The sequence below is a fragment of the Ochlerotatus camptorhynchus genome, unplaced genomic scaffold, assembly GCF_037179485.1.
Source record: "Ochlerotatus camptorhynchus isolate MF236.1 unplaced genomic scaffold, CSIRO-AGI_Acam_v1.1 ptg000418l, whole genome shotgun sequence".
Classification (NCBI taxonomy): domain Eukaryota; kingdom Metazoa; phylum Arthropoda; class Insecta; order Diptera; family Culicidae; genus Ochlerotatus; species Ochlerotatus camptorhynchus.
Genome location: NW_027040904.1, coordinates 584,532 through 605,612, shown reverse-complemented (window position 1 = coordinate 605,612; position 21,081 = coordinate 584,532). Strand labels below are relative to the sequence as shown.

General features: G+C 39.2%; 1 protein-coding gene across 1 annotated transcript; it reads right to left on the bottom strand.

Moving 5' to 3' along the window:
* Window positions 1–5,340: 5,340 nt before the first annotated feature.
* On the bottom strand, window positions 5,341–7,353 carry LOC135711085 (uncharacterized). The gene has a single exon (XM_065233826.1). The coding sequence runs from the start codon at window positions 7,351–7,353 to the stop codon at window positions 5,341–5,343; it is 2,013 nt and encodes a 670-aa protein (XP_065089898.1).
* Between the last annotated feature and the right edge of the window lie 13,728 nt (window positions 7,354–21,081).

Here is a 21,081-nt window from a genome sequence, read left to right as displayed (position 1 = left end):
ATTCATCATTAGCTTTTAATGGATTTATAGAAGTAGGCAACGAAGATTGCAGCAATGTCAATAAACTTATGGTTGGTATCAGTTAATGATGCAAAGCTATGCAAACTATCCAGGAACTTCCAAAACGCGGAAGACGCAAGCACGCTCATGCAAGCACAAGAGTAAAGACGTCAAACGCAACCTGGCCAACAAAGCAACACGGAAAGTAACAGTGGGACTGACATGCGTAGAATTTCCTACTTCATTGCAAATTTCTCGGCATAAGAGTCCCATTAAATAATTAATTATCTCAAACACATGTTGATTCTGTTGAAATGTTAACAATGCGCTAACTTATTTTAACGTATATTTCTTCCAATGTATGTATGTATGTATGTAAGGTAGCCACCATCCTTTCAAGACTTGTCTTGTATGCAGCTCCACTTAATAGCAAGATCAATTTGAGCTACCGATCTGAATTCACTATATCGCTGTATGAAGGGCCAAAAACGGAGGGGTGGACCCGTAAGCAGAGACACTTACGCGAAATCCACGGGAATTTAAGAATCTCCTTCCAACGATACGCTCCAACAAATCGAATAACACAATTCGCAATACTTATTAAGCTTCCTACTGGATGGTTTGTTAAGAAGGGCGCGTCAATCGCCCTGAAACTGTTGGAGTAGAATTCACACCACCATAATCGAATCGGTAGGATAAAGAAAATGATAGTGTTTATTCCCTCCTAGACTTCGGCTGTCAATCATACCATCGTCCAGCTTCAGTTTGAATGATACCCTGATGCTCCCTCCCAACCCAGTATTTATTTATATAATGAAAATATATGCAATGGAGAAATGAAATATATCAGAACATTAAAATATGACATAATGAAATACATTTATATGGATAATATAGTTGCTACTGCAATGAAGAAGTATTTTACATATAATAAGATGCAGCTCTACACCTCCTCAGCTCACAACAGGTGGATGCAACACTGAAATAATGCTAAAAATTGTGATGAATAACTAACATGACGAGAGCACCTGCTTAATAATTATAAACATATAATATTATTTAATGTTTCTGCTTCATCAGCTTCATATTAATTTCGATGACTTGCTTGGGTAAACTGAAATATTAAGCTAAAGGTAATAGTATATCATGCAATGTATAATTTATATAATATATGTAGTGAAATGCAAAATGTATGTATGTATGCAGGTATTTCCTTAAAACACAGAAAACATAACAAAATACCAGTGGCGTCCCGTAACCTAACTACTTACCTGTGCACCAACTTTCAAAACCAGATTTAATGCCATATTCGTATTCGAATCGGTTGAAAATACACTCAATCTTCTAGTTTACTCGATATATCTATCTATTGCATTATTATTTATGTTTTGAGAGTTGGTGCACAGGTTGATCGAGGTTAAGGAAACGCCACTGGAAAATACAGAAAACCTCGATTTTCTTCGAAATTCTTTACACACACTATGAATATTTTAATTGCATGGTATGATTGAACTCAACTTTGCCAATTTAATGAATCCACAATTTAAGTAAAGAATCAATTTGCTAAATAATCGAGGTTGTTTGAGCATACAAGAGTTATAAAAATAAGCATCAATGATTAATTCTTGAAATAGCAAAACTCTGCAAATTTTAACGTATATTTCTTCCAATGAGCAGAAATGATTCGAAACATTATTCGCGATTTTATCAGATGCTACTTGTAGAACATGAGACTGATATGCGTAGAACGGCAGTTTACTTCAGTAGTGAAATTGTTTGCTTAGGGGCTGTTCATAAACTACGAAGACAGTTTAGGGGGGTGACAATTATCCACGGCCCATACAAATTTAAAAAAAAATCAATGAACAATAGGCCTTTTAAATAGAAACTAAACGATCGATTCAACCTCTGGTGGTGAATAGGAGAACGTCAAAAAGAGTGTTGTGAGCATAAATTTTTGCCTTGAGACATAGGAAGCCGAACACTTTTTTTTTTTTTTTTTTTTTTATGAGGCCCGCCAACACACCCCCACACCAAAGAGCTCACACTGAGAGCCCCCTGGTAGTGGACTCCTCGATAATATTTTTTTTAACGTTACAAAAGAAAACATATAGACATATAAATATAACATTACTAATTTTAAAGGTGTGTGATGCAAAATAACAATCATTAACAAGGTTAGGATGTACCCAGTGGAACAAAGTTCCTTTGAAGGGATCCTAACTCTTAAACAATTCAATTAATTAATATATACAATTTAATATCTTAAGCTTAGCGTAAAGAGTGTAAATTTTATAATTATAAATCGATAGTTGAACACGAATTTATATCAAGAACTCGTTGATTTTGGATTTGTAGTATCGCTTTAAACTGGTTTTGAAAAATTGTCGGTTGTTTAATTTTTTCAAACATTCCGAAAGTGCATTGTACAGAGATGGACCATAAAAGGAAATTCGTATTTGACCGAGGCATGTGAATGCTCTCGAGCGTATTAGGTTATTCGCATACCGAGTGTTATGATCATGATTTGTGATCGGTAAAATGAGGTTACGATGCATGTTGGGATTTTTTAGCGAATCATATATAAACAAACAAGACTGTAACTTGCACAAACCGCGTAACGGGAGAATACTGTGCGAATTATTTGCGTAGAGTTGAAGAGTGGAAAACAATTGTGGAAGGTGATAGATGATTTTTATGCACCTATTTTGCAATACTTAGTTTAGCCTTGCAAGCATGTCCCCAAACGATGATTAAGTACTGAAGATGAGAATGAATACAGCCATGATAAAAAGTTAGAAGTGCGTTCCTAGGCACAAATTTACTAACACGATACATTAGGCCACATAGAGATGATACTTTGCGTTGTACATGTTCTGTATGATCCCCCCAAGAGAGCGTAGGATCTAATACCAAGCCTAAATATTTAAAACTTGATACTTTCTCTATTACGTTAGACCCAATTGACGGACTGTTGTGTTGAGAAATTTTTTTCCTCGGTGAGTGGAACACCATATATTTAGTCTTTGATAAGTTTAACGAAAGTAAGTTAGTATCAAAGTATCTCATGAGTACCTGTAAATCATCGTTTATGCAGGAAACGATAGATGCAGTATCCTGATTTGGGTAAAAAAGTGCTGTATCGTCAGCAAATAATTTAGCTATTCCCTTAAGAGGTAAATTTCCTATATCGTTAATATAGATAAGAAATAAGAGAGGCCCGATATTACTACCTTGTGGAACCCCTATATTTACTGATCGGAGAGAGCTCTGTGCTTCTTTATATGCCACAAACTGTTTCCTATCAGTCAAATAACTACGTATAATGTCATTAGCCAATCCACGTATCCCATAGCTTTCTAATTTTTTCAGTAAAATATTGTGATTCAGGGTATCAAATGCTTTTTTTAGGTCAATAAAGAGGCCTCCTACGATACATTTATTATCAATTTTATTCAGTAAAAAATCAACTAGCTCGACTATTGCTGTTGAAGTACTACATCCTTTCCGAAACCCGTATTGAAATTTATACAAAACATTAAATTTGTTCAAGAAATTGACAAGTCTATTTACTAGCAATTTTTCGAAAAGTTTATTTATTACAGACAGTGTGGAAATAGGACGATAATTACAAGGATCAGACACATCGCCGGCTTTAAAAATTGGCACCACTCTTGCTACTTTGAGACAATCTGGATACTTCCCTTGTCTCAGTATACAATTGAAAAGTCGAGTAAAAATTTTTGCAAACTCATTGAGGTTATGTTTGATGATACTTGCTGGAAGTTTATCAGGGCCACAGCTTTTTTTAGTATTTAGATTATTAATCAAGGAAGAAACCTCAATTACATCAGTAGGTTTGAGAAAAATAGTATGCTCTAGGTGACTTACAGTACTCAAAGGATTTAAGTTATTTTTTCGAATACTACTAGCAAGATTAGCTCCAATGTTTGAGAAGAATTGGTTAAACATTTCACAAATTTCTGAACAACTTGATGTTTTATGTCCATCATATTGAAGTTCAATATTTGGAGCATGTTTTTTCCTTCCCAATATTCTATCTAAGTTTTTCCAAACCTTGGCACTACTTGTGTCCTCAAATAATTTAATGAAATAATCATTTTTACATCTTTTTTTAGCAATATCAGTCTTTTTAGTTATATGTTTCAACATTTCTTTCAGATGATCATTATAAGGATTTTTCTTTACTTTTTTCAAATATTTGTTTTTAAGTTTTATCCATTGCCACGTATGATAGTTAAGCCAAGGACAATGTTTAGTTTTAACATTCACTCGTTCAGTTATCGACTTGGTGCATTGTGCTAATATATCATTATAAGCCGTTTTTATAGCGATAATGGATTCATTGACATCTTCGGAGCAAACGAAACCATTTAAAAAACCAGTAAAGAGTTTGTTGGGCGGTAAAAACGAATCTTTTGAATCCGTGAATTTTATTCCGGCAGATTGATCGAAATGGAAAAAATTACAAATTCCTGAGAACATTGGACAATGTTATGTTTCGTGCACAAATATAAATATTGCATTACACTTACTTTTGGTGATTCGTTCCGCAGTAATTAGTTTGCATAGAGCAAGATATTATGGTTATAAGTTAAGGTTTTCTTCAGCGGTAGGTAGCTATTAGATGTATATATAGATATGTTTAGTTATAAGTTCACTAATTTTCCAGCTAGTTCTCACCTTAGATAAGTTCAAAGTATTATAAGTTAATCAAGATACTGTAGTCTAGTTCAATCGACACGTTAGATAGTGATAGTATTTAAGTTTAACAGTATAAATTAGGTAGATTAAGGTAACACCACTTGCGAGTAGAATTAATTTTACTTTTTACTTCCTCGATTCAGCTATTGTTCTGGCTTGTTTACATATTTTACCCGTCGACCGCTTGACTTTCATACGATCGACGATCCTCTGACCAACACACGGGTGTGGTCGCGTTGAGGTGTATGCGTCCGTCACAGTGGTAGCGGTGGGGCTGCTGGGGCTCGTCGGGCCATTGGACGTGGCGGGATTAACACTCCCTCCCGGAATGCGCCGATGGTCGTCCTGAGGCGTATCCTTGCAGACGCCTACGTCTAGCACGGCGAGCTTCACGGCTGGACGCTCATAGATACCACTAATGGTCCGGACGGTTGCGCACCTCACTTGGCCGTCGGCTCCTGGCTTCGTTGCTATTACGCGTCCCTTTAACCAGCAGTTTCGCTGAAAGTTCGGGTCCACGATGACGACGATGTCGTCGGTTTCGATGGGTTTCACTGGGCCAAACCATTTGGTTCGGCGAGTGATCGACGGCAGATAATCTCGAACCCATTGTCTTCAGAACTGGTTGGCCAAGGTCTGAGAGCGTTGCCAACAGTTCCTGAGTACCGCAGGACTGTCGTCGAAAGGTAGCCACGGCTTCAAACCGTTCGACGATCCCAGCAAGAAGTGGTTCGGTGTGAGCACCGGGGATTCGTCGTCTTCCAATGGAATGCTGGTCAGCGGTCGTGAGTTAACCACGTTTTCGACTTCTATGAGCAGGTTTTCAAGGACTTCGTACGATAGCGTGCTGGCTGGCAGGATCTTCCCGAGGTTCTGTTTGACTGTACGGATAAGACGTTCCCACGCTCCACCCATGTGCGGGGAGGCTGGTGGATTGAAACTCCAGCTGGTGTGAGGAGTCGTGAACTCGATCATCAAGCGTTCCTGATCCAAACTCTCCATAGCGGCCTTCAGCTCCTTACTAGCGCCTCGAAAGTTAGTTCCTTGGTCACTATAGATGACCGTCGGTGTACCCCTCCTACCTATGACGTTGCGTAGAGCCATGATGCAGGAATCGGTATTTAGAGTGTGTGCAATTTGCAGGTGTATGGCGCGGATGGTCAGGCAGGTAGCTATCAACACCCAGCGTTTCTCTGTTTTACGGTTGGCGGATACCATGATCGGCCCGAAATAATCCACCCCCATATGCGTGAACGGACGAGAGTACGCAGCCAGACGTGATGGCGGCAGATCACTCATGGTCGGCGGTTGTGGAGTTGCCCTTTCGTTCATGCATTTTTGGCATTGCTTCCGGATCGTGTAGTATACGGACTTGAGGTGAGGAATCCTGTATCGCTGGCGAATCTCGTTGAGGACTGTGTTGTGGTTTTGGTGGTGATATTTGCTGTGGTAGTGAGAGACTATCAGCCGTGTGACATGGTGGTTACGAGGAAGAATGACAGGGTTGACTGCATCGTAGTCGATCAACGGGCAGGCAGCGGTACGGCCACGGACTCTCAGCACGTCGTATTCATCGAGAAACGGACGGAAGTAGGCAATAGAGCTGCACTTTGGAATCGACTTCTTCTCCGATCCAATTCGGCGATTACTGACGAGGATCGCAAGCTCGTCGACGTATTCGCAACTCTGGGCAAGGCGATAGAGAAAGTTATCGGCCCTGTATAATTCCTGTTGCGTCAACGGTCCACCGGTTCGCTGTTTCGTCTTGACCATCTGCTTTGAGTTGCATATGTACCGGAACACGTACGCTGTACTCCGTAGTATCGTTGTCCACTTGGAGAAGTTTTGTGCTTCAACAATTGATTCGGCCGTGGAGACGTGCGTTAATAAGTGCGCACGCAGTTCCACATCCGTCATTCCACATCGCAGGCCAGACGGCCATTCTGCTTTAGACTGCCTCAGGAATTCCGGTCCTTGAAACCAGCGGCTGGAGGCGGTGAGATCAGGATGGCGGGTCCATTTGGTTCCTTCGTCGGCCACGTTCAGCTTCGTGGGAACCCATCGCCACTCCTTCACATCAGTCGTTTCCAGTATCTCGCTCACCCGAAATGCTACGAACTGGCTGTATCTTCTGTGATCAGAGTTCAGCCAGCATAGAACGTCTCTGGAGTCTGTCCAGAAAAAGCGTTCTGACACCCTAACGGATAGTGACTGGGCGACGCTTTTCGCTAAGCGAACTCCGAGGACACTGGCTTGAAGCTCGGAGCGGGGTATGGAAAGGAATTTCAACGGGGCAACTCTCGTTTTTGCACTCACGAACGCGGTTTCAATTGCGTCTCCTTCTTCAAACCTGAGATACACTACCGCTGCGAAGCCGTTCTCACTTGCGTCAACGAACGTGTGCATTTGAACTTTGCAGTTGCTTCCTAGTGACACAGACGCTCTATAACACCGTGGAATCTGGACGTTGGTTACCTCCGGCAGAACCTTCAACCATGTCAGCCACTTCTGGAACTGTGGTTCTTCAATGGGGGTGTCCCAATCAACCGAGGATCTCCAAATCTCCTGCAGCAGTACTTTCAGGTACATGAGAAAGTGCGTAATGAAGCCAAGCGGGTCGAACATCATCATAGAGCATTTCTAGCTCAAATCGTTAAAAAAAATGTCAATTTTGTCTCGACCCCTTCTGATTTGAATGAAACATTGCTCACGTGTTCGCTGCTACTAATGGTTGCATTTTTCATTTAAATATGATTTTTTCCTCCAGAGTAACTTTTGAAAAGGGCGTATAAAAAAATTGATTATTTTTTATTCAAAAAATCATAACTTGAAAACTATTGATCTGATCAAAACGGCATATGAGAAGAAGTTTTAGGTAATTAAATTATCTTTGCGAAAAAAATACACTGAAAGAAAAAAATTCGTAAATTAGTATTTAAAAAACGTAAAACGATGATTATCTCAAAACACCCCCCCTTCGATCTTTATAATTTTTTTTTTCAAGAAAATTGATGGAATACCCTTGAATTTGGTGAAAAATGTATGCTGGTAACTTCCTTAAAAAGAAATCTATAATTTTTTTTAATTTTTGTTGATTTTTACAAGTTGATGAAAATGCATATTTTTTTGAAAAATAACAATTTATTTGGATTCTACGCATAATTTTCGATAACTTTGCATATAGGAACTTTTTTCCTAAGTCCAGCCGTTCTCAAGTTAATGCAAATTAAAAAAATATAATTATAACAATTTTCAACATTTTAGGCCATTTTCAAATGTTCGTCGAGATGTCCAGCAACGAGATTTTATTTCATGATTGTATATTAAAAAACAAACAATTCATTCTCAGATATGGTAGCTGTCAGACTTACCCGTTTCTATCAGAGAAGCACGTTGATGTGGTCAAATGAAAGATTTGTTGAGATAAGAAACAGTATATATTTATTATTTTATTTTACAACTCATATTATTTGAATACATTGAATAATTTGGGTGTATCGTTTGAATTAGAGAATATTTTTACTGCAATTTGGTTGTTTGAAACTGGAATATAGCCAGGGTGCCTTCCATTCATTTTGACTAAAAAAATGTTTTATGAAATTATAGAATAATAGGATATCATGATGATATTTTGTATGTGTAAGTAATAAGAAAAGATTGTAAAGTTTGTGTTTCACACATCAAACCAGCAAATTTAGCTTTTACAGAGTCACAATGAGCGTTTTTCTGATCGCCTCTTCGCGAAGAGTGAAGAGCGAAGAGTGGGTGAGATAAATTACAAAATCGCTTATTGCGACTCTCATGTGGCAAAATTGGCAGGTATTATGTGTCAAACACAAACTTAACAATCTTTTCTTGTTGTTTACATAATCAAAATATTTTCATTATGTCTTATTATTCCATAATTTCTTAAAACATTTTTTTAGTCAAAATGAATGGAAGGCACCCTGAATATAGCAATGATATTTTCGAGTTCCAGGAATTGGTTTCACTTTCTTAAAAATTGGATCAAATTCCGTGTCAGCCTTTTTGTATTCTTCCGTAGAAACATAACAAAATGACATTTTTGTTTGAAGATCTTCTTTACGACTATTTGCCCAGTCGTACAGTTGTTAAGGGTTCGTTATAGGGTGCTCGTGTTGCTTAGCTAAACTTGCTCTGGTTGCCATTCTCTTAAGGGTACCGCCAATCGCATCACAATGACCTTTGCCGTGTGAAGTTGCAAAAAAATGCCATTCAATTTCTACATTATGCTTATCTTGCTTATCACAAATGCTAGCAAAAAATTTTATGTTTTTGTACTGTGATGCTGCTCCATCTGACATAAAAATACACTTTTGGACTGTTATTTGCAACTTTAAAAATTCTAATCATTTTGAGATAAACAACTGAACTGCTACTGTGTCATGCTTTGAAATTGATTTAGGTGGAGGTTTACAACACTTGAAATTGTTATCCATCGTAAAAAACTACTTGCTTTTTAACTTGAAACACTAAGAGAGATGAACTGAATGGAACAGGTGAAGATCGTCCCAATATATATATATATATATATATATATATGTATGTAGCAGAATAATTACAATGTTGACATTATACCTATCTTCATTAGATACAATTGATTATAGCAAACTTTTTTAAGTGTGAGTGTAAGAAGCCTCCACGGGGTGCCTTTTTATGTAGTTGTGATATCGCGGGATGAGCTCTTAAGGCACAATATGGTATACGTCAGAGAAGTACCTAGAGAATTTATCTCAATTACAGGTTTAATAACATATTTGTTTACCTGGTTATGTTTTGAGCCTATGTTATGACATACACAATTCTATCCAAGTATACAACTAATAGAGGACAGAAAAAAGGCACATGAGTGGGTTTGTTGATTATTTGGGTATATTTGAGAGTATTTATTTATAAACTTGTTTCTTTTCCGCTGCGTCTAAATAGAAACGGGTAAGTCTGACAACTACCATATTTGAGAATAAATTGTCTGTTTTTTAATATATATTCATGGAAAAACATTTCGTTGCTGGACATCACGACTAACATTTGAAAATGGCCCAAAATGTAGAAAATTATTAAAATTATTTTTTTTAAATTGCATTAACTTGAGAACGGCTGGACTTAGGAAAAATATTTTTATATGCAATGTTTTTAAAAATTATGCGTAAAATCCAAATAAATTACTATTTTACTAAAAAATATGCAATTTCACCAACTTGTAAAAACCAACAAAAATTTCAAAAATCATAATTTTTTTTTTAAGAAAGTTACCAGTATACACTCTTCACCAAATATTAGGGCATTTTTTCAGTTTTCTTGAAAAAAAAATTTATAAAGATCGAAGGGGGCGTGTTTTGAGATAATCATCGTTTTACATTTTTTAAATACTAATTTACTAAGTTTTTCTTTCAGTGTATTTTTTTCCGCAAAGATAATTTAACTACCTAAAACTTCTTCTCATATGCCATTTTGATCAGATCAATAGTTTTCAAGTTATGATTTTTTGAAAAAAAAATAATCCATTTTTTTATACGCCCTTTTCAAAAGTTACTCTGGAGGAAAAAATCATATTTAAATGAGAAATGCAACCATTAGTAGCAGCGAACACGTGAGAAATGTTTCATTCAAATCGGAAACACTCATGACCAACCGGTTTGCGTTTTGGGCTGGAAATGCTCCATAAGCGTTCGAAGCACCTCACGTTTAGTTGGTCGACGGTCCCCGGACAGCAGGTCCTGGTCGTACCTTGGAGACACCTTGAAAGTGAAACAGTCCGTAGTCGTATTCCACCAAAGGCCTAACACCTTTTCGGTGACGTTTCCTTCTTCTCCAGCACTGAGGTTCTTTTCGTTAGTCGCTGCCGCCTGCAGGGACGCCAGTACGGTCGATGAATTGGACAGCCAATTTCGCATTTCGAAACCTCCTGCGGCATGGATGCGTTTCACGTCCTGTGCCAGCTTTACAGCTTCTTCCTCCGTTTCGACGCTGGCAAGCATGTCGTCAACATAATGCTTCCTCACAATGGCATCGACGGCTTGCGGGCACTCGTGTTCGAATCGTTTCGCATTGATATTTTTAACATACTGGGCTGTCGTAGGCGAACAGCAGGCGCCAAATGTCATCACTTTCATAACATACACATCCGGCGCACCATCCTCCCCATCTTCCTTCCAGTAGAATCGCAGGCAATGCTGGTCTTCCTCCCTCATCAACACCTGGTGGAACATTTCTCGTAGGTCCCCGCATACCGCGACTCGAAACTCCCGGAACTGAATCAAGACTAACAGTAGAGACATCAATTGATCGGGTCCTTTCAGTAAAACCGAGTTCAAGGAGATTCCTTGGACGGTAGCTGCTGCATCCCAAACCAACCTCAATTTTCCTGGTTTGTTGGGATTATAGACCGGAAACACTGGCAGATACCACTCACGCGGTTGACGATGCCTCAGTTCATCTCCGCTCAGTTTCCGGACATACCCTTTCTGGACGTACTCGGCCATTTTTGCACGTAGTGCCTCCGCCAATCCTACGTCCTTCTTCATCCGCCGCTCTAAACACTCCCATCTCCTGAGAGCCATAGCTTTACTATCGGGAAGCCGCACTGCGTCATACTTCCAAAGAAGGCCTGATTCATAGCGGCCGTCCTTGGGTAGTGTCACCACTTCCAGAATGTCCATAGCACGCTGGTCGTCTACGGAGAGCGGTAACTTGTCAGGCTTAGAGATGCCCATGCTATCGAGAGTGAAGTAGTTTTTCATTGCTGCATGGAGACTTTCGTCAGAACCTTCGTTGCACTCGCACGCTTGTACAGCGTGGTAGTTTACATGATTTCCGAGATGATTGGACGAACAGCTCCCGTACACGATCCATCCTAGACGGGTTTTGACGGCAATCGGTTCGGATGGTTTTCCTTCGCGACTCTTGAACGCATGCCCAAGTTGCGCGTTATCCAGTCCAATCAGGATTCGCGGACTTACTTCAGTGTAGGAATCGAAGGGGATTCCAGTGAGATGACTATACTGACTCTGCATTTCCGAAGCTATCAGGGTTTGTGGCCGGAGTTTCAGCTCATGTATAGTCCGAACATCCGCCAGTTTGTACTTTTGGGATGTATTTCTCACAGAAGAAATGACCACCTCTACCTTTTGAGATTCGTTCTCCATTCTTCTGCTACCACCTGTCCATTTCAAACAGAGTGCTTTGTTTGGTCCTTGTAACCCAAGCTCCTGTGCAAGAGAATGCTCCATGAGGGTTAGCTCGGACCCATCATCGATGAAAGCGTACGTCTGAATCATCTTCGACGGACCGTGGAGCACAACTGGAACAATCCGGAATAGCACGTCGTTTGTCTGCGCTTGATGAACGTTACAACTGGTGTTCGTAGCAGCTTCCACCCGGGAGCCGTTTCTGGAGGCTTCGGTTCTCTCGGAGTGAAGCAAAGGGTGGTGCAGGTAGGTACATTCTCTAACTCCACATTTGCTTTGCTGTCTGCAGGTGCCGTTGTGTTTGCGAAGACACTTACGGCACAGCTTTGCTTCCCGTATTACTGCCCACTTCGACTCGTAGCTCAGCTCGACGAACCTTTTGCACTTAGCAAGTGACGGACAAGAACCTTTGCATACAAGGCATTCCTTTGGAGAATCTCTCGATTGGGTACGCGTATCTTTAGCTGGAGCTGCAGAGAATCCGGATCGATCGTTGCTAGTTTCGGTGTGGACGTTGATGAATCCATCTTTTTTGTTGACTCGACTTCGTGGAGCGTTGATGGACGTCTGCATGCTGCGCTTGCATCCTCCGCCATGGAGTATAACCAGGTACTGAAGTCCGCGAGATTTGTGGCCGGATTGCCTCTAGTGTATTTCGCCCAGTCCAGCTTCAGCATCGACGGTAATCGATCTACCAACTCGAGCTTGAGTGAGGCGTTGTACACGAAGTCCTGTACCCCACAGGCTTCTATCGTTGCTACTAAGTTTTCGACAGTGAGCGCAAAGTTGACCAGACTCTCTAGACGATCGATCTCCGGGGGTGGTACTGAACGAATTTTCCTTATCGCTGCTTGAACGATCGCTTCTGGCCTGCCGTAGAGCATCTTCAGTGTTGTAAGGACACCATACACGTTGGAAGGATGTAGCAACCGACATCTTACAGCATCCAGTGCCTTTCCTTTTAGGCACTTACGTAGACGAAGCATGTTCTCTTCATTGGAAAAGCCACACATCTGTGTTGATGAGGTGTACATCGAGAAGAAAAGTGGCCAGTCCTCGGGGTTTCCATAGAATTCAGGCAAGTCCTTAGATACTGCTTGTCTGGCGGCCATCTGGCTTCGGTTGAGGATACATATGGTCTCCTCGACAGGAATTGGTTCAGGTTCCATTGCCGTGAGCGTTGGACCGGTCACTGATGGTCGAGGGGGAAACTGCGGTCTTAACATGGATGCCGGGAACGTAGAGTAACGCTGAGAGGTAGGATCCGTTGGACGAAGCCGCGTCTGTGGCGTAGAACGTTGTTCGGGAGCGAAATCTGGTATGGTGTTACGCCGCCCTCCTTGCGAACGATGTTGCTGTCCTACTTGTCGTTGGTCGACCACTACTGACTGATCGGCGAGTCCAGGTGGAAACCTCGGTTCTTCCGAAAGATTCTCTTCTTCGACTCCAGAGTCTTGAACTACTCCGCCGCGTTCCGTATCTTTGATCCATTGCGAAACTGTAGACATTTTCTCGAGATCCTCGTTGTCCAAATCCGTCTCACTGTCATCTTCCACCTCTTCCAAAATTCTGTACTTTTCTTCCAGGAACTTTTGTTCCAGCTTCCTCTGCTCCTCGAGTTTCTGCAGCTTCAAGTCAATTTTCCGCTGTTCACTCCGTTTGCTGCTTTTCTTTCCGCTTGATTTCGCATCGCCAGAGTCCTTTGGGGTTGGATTAGCAGCCTGCACTACTGCTTGGACGTCTTTCGCTGGGGTTGATTGTTGGACTTCGCTCTGCCCTACTGGACACACTGGGCAGTTCCAACTAACTTCAGCTATTCCTTCAGTAACTTCCACGCAGCAGAAGTGGAACCATCTCTCGCAACCATCACACTGCACCATTCTACTATTATCACTTTCTGCACACAACTCACAGCTATTGAACCGATATGCCCGCGCATGACGTACCGGATTGCGTCTGACAACGTCCTTTCCGTGTAGATTGGAAAGGACAGATTTAACTTTAGGGTTGACAGTCGAAGCCGATTGCTTCGGAACTGCTCCTTTCTTCATGGCATACACTTTATTTGCAACAACGTCATCATTTACCTGGGGGGTAGGAGGGGGATTTCCTGTCCTTACCGGATCAGCCGAGACTACTGCTGCAGTGCGCAATGCGCTGGCTACCTGGTTCGTCAAACCCACTGCATCGCACGTCGCGACCGCTGCAGCATTCGGTGCACTCGCAGCGACAATGGGGCTGTTGATAGGAGCAACTGCAGTTGTGTTGACTATTGGGTCGGCTATGCCAGACGAGGTCCTCGCTGACGAATAAATCGCGCTCGCTCCGTCTTCCCGACGATCAGTGAGCGTAGTTCTAGCGAGGTCGCCTTTGGCCGATCCAGACTTCGATCCCTTGCCAGACATCGTAAAGTTTGCCACAAAAGAATTTGTAAGATGTTGGGCGGTAAAAACGAATCTTTTGAATCCGTGAATTTTATTCCGGCAGATTGATCGAAATGGAAAAAATTACAAATTCCTGAGAACATTGGACAATGTTATGTTTCGTGCACAAATATAAATATTGCATTACACTTACTTTTGGTGATTCGTTCCGCAGTAATTAGTTTGCATAGAGCAAGATATTATGGTTATAAGTTAAGGTTTTCTTCAGCGGTAGGTAGCTATTAGATGTATATATAGATATGTTTAGTTATAAGTTCACTAATTTTCCAGCTAGTTCTCACCTTAGATAAGTTCAAAGTATTATAAGTTAATCAAGATACTGTAGTCTAGTTCAATCGACACGTTAGATAGTGATAGTATTTAAGTTTAACAGTATAAATTAGGTAGATTAAGGTAACACCACTTGCGAGTAGAATTAATTTTACTTTTTACTTCCTCGATTCAGCTATTGTTCTGGCTTGTTTACATATTTTACCCGTCGACCGCTTGACTTTCATACGATCGACGATCCTCTGACCAACACACGGGTGTGGTCGCGTTGAGGTGTATGCGTCCGTCACAGTGGTAGCGGTGGGGCTGCTGGGGCTCGTCGGGCCATTGGACGTGGCGGGATTAACAGAGTTGATTAAGTTTGTAGTTATCTACAATTTTTTTTGTTAACACGACATGTTCTTTTGGATTGCTTATTCTGAAGGATGAAACAATTACTAAGTGATCACTGATATCCGAATAAATTGTATCATTTTTTGTACAAGCAATATCCTCTTTTCGTCCAATAACATGGTCTAAAATGTTATTACTAACTGGGCGAGTTGTATATGTATTCGAACAAATATAATCATATGATTCCAATAAACTTGTATAACGACGAACAATATTATTATTGATTAAATTTATTGGAATATTCATGTCACCGACAATAAAAAGCGGACGTGAACCCTGAGTTGACAACAAACTCTCCAGCTCATTATGAAATTGATTGAAATCGAACGATGGAGGTCTGTAAACTCCTACAATATCGTAGATCAATCCATTTATATTAATTTCAATATGAATTAAGTGAATTCCATCAATAGAGATGTTTTTCTTTACATTAAAGCTCAACCCATTCTTGACATAGACTGCAAGACCACCAGAGGACGTATCACGACAAGAAAATATTGAATTATAATTGGGTATACTGAACAAAGGACAATTATCAGCTTTCAGCCACGTTTCACCCACAACAAACACATCAATAGGTATTTTTATATTATCTAAGAACAAAAGAATGTTATCAAACTTAGACATGTTATTTATTCCTCTTACATTCCATTGTGCTATACGAAGAAAATGATCACTACTTTCAGGATAATTTAAATTAAACTCATCAATACAATCATGGTAATAATTTATTCCATTAGCCATTTTATTTTATTTAGTTTACAAATTGACAAAGAAAAACATAAAACACATACATTTATAAAAGATTACTTATTGGAGTTATTATCGTTACGTTTCCTCTTGGGAGAAGGAGTTTATTTTGACGGAGATTTTCCGCTATAACGGCTTACCAATTCAATTATATCATCCCTAGTTTTTATAATCTCAGGCTTAGAATTCTCATTTTTCTTTACTAATACATTTCCCCCTCTACTGCACCAAACATATTTTAGTTGCAACTTCTCCTGATACCCTCTCATTTCAGTTAAAAGCTCCATGGATAGTGGGGTCAATTCATCGCGCATTGTGACGGTTGTTGGTTTAGCGTTGATCATATAACTTGGATCGATTGATGATGAGAGTAGCTTACCGATTCCCCTTTTTTTAGAGAAAACAATCTCCTTGATATTTTCGTTTTTAAAGACAACACGAATAGGTACCAGTGAATGTATTGGTTTATTTTTAGCATTTAACCTAGCGGCAGAAACTATCTCATCAGAATTTACAGTTACGCCAAAACAAGCAATAACTTTTTGAACAATTTCCTTAGTATTTTCACCAGGGATAAATGGGACACCGAGAATTACCGCATTATTGCAATTTTTATCACGGTTACTTTTATCTACTTGGTGTTCCAGCTTATGTACCGTTTTCGACAAAATTTGTTGAGTATCCTTCAATTTGTCGATATTTTGCTTTAAACATTCATTCTCTCTCTTCAACTCATGAAAATCGGTCACGATGCCATCAAATTTAGACGATAGAAAGTCTTGCGGCTTTTCTATTGCAGTCGTAATCTGTTTCACCTCACATCTAAAATTTTGAATTTCCTGGGACACAGCACTAGCCACTGCTCCCTTTAGCTCAACGGCAAGCGATTCAACGATTGATGATTTGTGGTTCTGCATCTCAATGATCCATTGATAAATGCTCGAACAGTTGTGAGAGCAAAAGTACATCCTCTCTTTAATGCGTCGCACAGCATTCCCGGTAATATTGCGGCACTTATAATGTGCTTCAGAAAAACAATACATACAGGTTATTATTTTACTGGCATCCTTTTCAATTTTATTACATTCCACACAAATTGCACATTCGCTTTCCATGATGACCAGTTTAAAACAACAAACAAAAAACAAAATCAGTTAGAGCAAGTCAAAAATACATCCACACAAAAGATAAACAAGTACAAAAAACAAAAGTTACTACGCACACCTGTACAAAATATTATTGACAGATAACAAGCCAGCAAATCCCCAATATTGTACTAAAGTACTCGAAAAAACATTATTGACTGTATGTGGCAACACAACTTTATTTTAAAGTTACTTTTGCTTCCGTTGATAGATTACTATGGATAGATTGAATTTTAGATATTTTCTAAAGAGTTTAGTAGGTTTGAGTTTACCTGACGCTCATTTGCTCTAATTTCGGCCAAATCTGCCTATCCAAACCAGGACTACTCAAACTTGCGTACAATGTTGCACGCAGTGAATTTCGCCCTTGCTAGAAATCGACAGAACCACGCAAAGTGTTACTACCAGCAGGCTACTTCAGCACCAATACACCAAGCTCGAACCAACGGCTTGATTGTGTACGACGCCCGTTCACTCTGTTTGTTACCAAATCTATTTATTCTGTGGGAGCTTCAACAACATGCATTTCATTTATTTGTCGGTTCAACAGAGCCACAGCGTGAGCTACTAATCGAGCTACTTCAGCACCCATACACCAAGCTCGAACCAACTAGCTAGATTGTGTACGACGCCCGTTCACTAAATTTTCACCAAATCTGACGATCTAACCACCCTGTCTGCTACTAATAGAGCTACTTCAGCACCAATACACCAAAGCGCGAACCAACGGCTAGATTGTGTACGACGCCTGTTCACTAAATTTTCACTAAATCTGCCGATTCAACAATAAACTACCCAACATGAGTTTCATCCGCACTAAATAAAAAGAACCAAATAGTGTGCACTATTAGAACTAATTCAAACTCAATGCAAAAAAAAACTCAAATATACTTTATTTTTTTAAACCAAACCATACAGCAACAACAACAGCAGCATTCAACGGTCAATTCAGCAACAACACAATGCACAGCTATTTCCCTGTTTATTTTGTAGTATACCACTCAATCTAATAATCTTTTTTCAGGCAACTTCGAATACAATATTGATATTACTGATTTAGTAATAGTCAAAGAACACTATGAACCAGCGACATAAAGCATTAAATGTATTTTTTTGGACAATTTACACTCCTTAAATACAGATTTAAAACTTAATAAAGAAAAGTACAACTATGCTGATAAGCATGTTGTTTTACTTTTCCTGATAAATTGATTCATCTGAGATGCTGCAAAACTTAATCTACAGTTGAAAAATTTAATTCTGTAACGTTTTTGAAAAGATCCTGCTGGTGTTCAGGAATATTTTTGTTGAGAAAAATGGAAAATTAGAAAAGTGCCTTAGTGGTTATGATCTTCCGGATTTCTTGTGTGTGAATAGTTAAGGTGCAAATCACCTCAGATATGTGGAAAATCGTATTATTAGACAATTACTGATGGAAATTGGCAAGATTTTCAATGAAAATTGCTGTAATTTGTGTTAAGAAAAACCCTTATTTTGATGTAAACAAACGGTTTGGTTGACGTTTCTTCTTGAACTCGCGTGGCGCACTCTACGTTGGTGGTGCATTAAAAAGGCGTATTGTCAATTGTCTACGCAGGAAGAGGGGGAGGGGAGGTCAAGAATCCCAAAAAAATGTCTACACTGAAACAAAATCCATTGGAAAAATACTATAGTGCTGATTTAAATTAAATACCTTCACCAATAGATTTTTGCAGAAAACAATTTTATTTTATTGTACTATTCTTTCTATCATAATTACTATGCATTTGGAGCAAGCATAGTTGTTTTGCCAGAATCATAGTAAATTTGTTAACATTCATAGTCAACTATACTGAATTCATAGTAGATTTAACGGTAATAAGCGTGGTTATATTGAAAATAAGTGTTTTCTGCAAAATAGTATTCCTAACTATGGTCCTTGTTTCAGTTTACGTAGTTACATAGGGGCTGTTCCCCTTAAGGGGGGAGACGAACATTTTCTATCTCTCAAGTGAACGAAGTTATAGCAACAATCAATACGAAACTAACGATTTTAAATTGGCACACTACTGGACTAGCCTATTGGTCCCAAGCAAATCTATTAACGTACCCCATTCTAGTCGAAATGCTAGTACTACACTATGTTTGTTTTGATTCGCTATGAAAGTTTGACAGATAAAATGAGGGGTTCGTGGATTTTCCTATGTTTCGAGGGGTGCATCGATTAGCTTGGGACCGAAGATAGTACCAGTGCTGAGCCAAAAAGTTGAGCACGTTTCTTCGGAACCTTTTACCATACATATTTTGTTTTAATTTTTCCTAAATTGATTGATGAGCGTTTTAGTAAAATAAATTGCATTGACGTCGATTTTGCTTTTTAATTCTACTACAGTATTTTCCCGTTTTTGTCAGCCCCTCTGAAATTTAAGGCTGACAAAAACGGGAACCTAACAAAATCGGGAACGTCGATCGTCATCACGGCGTAATTGACAAATCAAAGTTGGCTCTCGTGGAGAATAGAAGAACTATGAAAGTGATGATGGTTTCAAAATTTTCCACGGGGAAGTATACGAGTGCAATCTTAAAATGCTTTTATTTTGTGAATGGAGCATTTTATTTAAATCTGGTTAGTGCTACGTTAGTAGAAAACTTCAGGACTACTCAGTAGACATATAATACAGAAAACATAATTTCTTTTCCGATTTTTAGGTATAAACATAGACTTCCGCTTTTCTACCACTGTAGCAGTAACCAGATTTAAATAAAATGCTCCATTTTCAAAATAAAAGCATTTTAAGATTGCACTCGTATACTTCCCCGTGGAAAATTTTGAAACCATCATCACTTTCATAGTTCTTCTATTCTCCACGAGTGCCAACTTTGATTTGCCAATATAGATCTCCTCTCCACTTCTGTTTCGACGCCTTCTCGGCTCTCTCGACAACTGTCCGAATTGCATTCACTTTTGCTCTTCGTTTTCGAAATCCGAACTGCCTCTCCGTGCATTTCGTCAGCCTGTTTAGGATGATCCTCTCCAAGCGTGGAACTGCTCCATCGTCCATCGGGTGCGTAGCAACTGCATATGAATATTCCGTTAATTTTGGCGATCACGAAACCTTCTTCTTGAATGGGGTATCTGCCCATAACTTGTATTGCAGCCATCCCAGCTCTATCCGCCTCCTAGTTACCTTTATCGGGAGGGACTCGATACAGCTGTGCAGTGTCGCAATAATTGAGGTTTATTTGAGTTACCTCTGTTATTGTTGCGACAAAGCAATTAAGTGTCATTTGGAGCGAAATGCTTGAGAAAAACCAAAAAGTTCAGCAAAATCTTCAGGCTGACAAAATCGAAAAAAAAGTTGATAAAATCTGGGGTAGACAAAATCGTGCGCTGACAAAATCTGCAAAGCACTGTACTTTTGTATCACTTTCACTTCTACTAATTCACTTTCACTTATACACTTTCACTAATTCACTTTCACTATCACTTTGAACTATAACAACTGTTATAGTTCAAAGTGATAGTGAAAGTCTATTTTTATAATTTAAGCCATTCCATAGCAAAACGTTAAAGTGATTCTCAGAATTTCGTAAAAATTAATAGTTTTGTTCCCTATCGCAAAATATTAGACCCTTATTTTTTTTTCTTTTTTATTAGGGTGACCATTTCCATCTTAGGGTGTTGCAAAAAATCGTTTTTTTTTTCTTTCTTCAAAAATGACTTTTTTAAATCATAACTTTTGAATCACTGGACTAATTACAAAGATCAAAATATTATTATTAATAAAAAACAGGATTTTGTATTGAAAAACATTTATTGTATTTGTTTATTTTTATGGTTTTCATGGTTTGTAGACAATCTTTTTATTCAAGTTTTTCAATACTCCTATGCAACTAGACCCATGGGTCATTACCAAGTTATAGTTTCGGAGTGATTTGAGATTTTGCGTAATTGCTTTTGCAAACAAAGACGTCAATTGCTGATTTCTCTTGAAATAAAGCTCAACAAGCTGGGAAGCTCAACACAAATGAAACTGATTCATATTTGAGTACTGTTCACTTAAATTTGCAAAAGCGCAGGTCACTCGTTGACAGAATTGCTTCCACTCACTTGCTATAAAAAATGATTTTCGGAATTATGAAATCATTAGATGTTATAATGATATT

Bases quoted from the DNA above. Each gene is read 5' to 3' on its own strand.
- LOC135711085 (XM_065233826.1), bottom strand. From the start codon at position 7,353: ATGATGTTCGACCCGCTTGGCTTCATTACGCACTTTCTCATGTACCTG.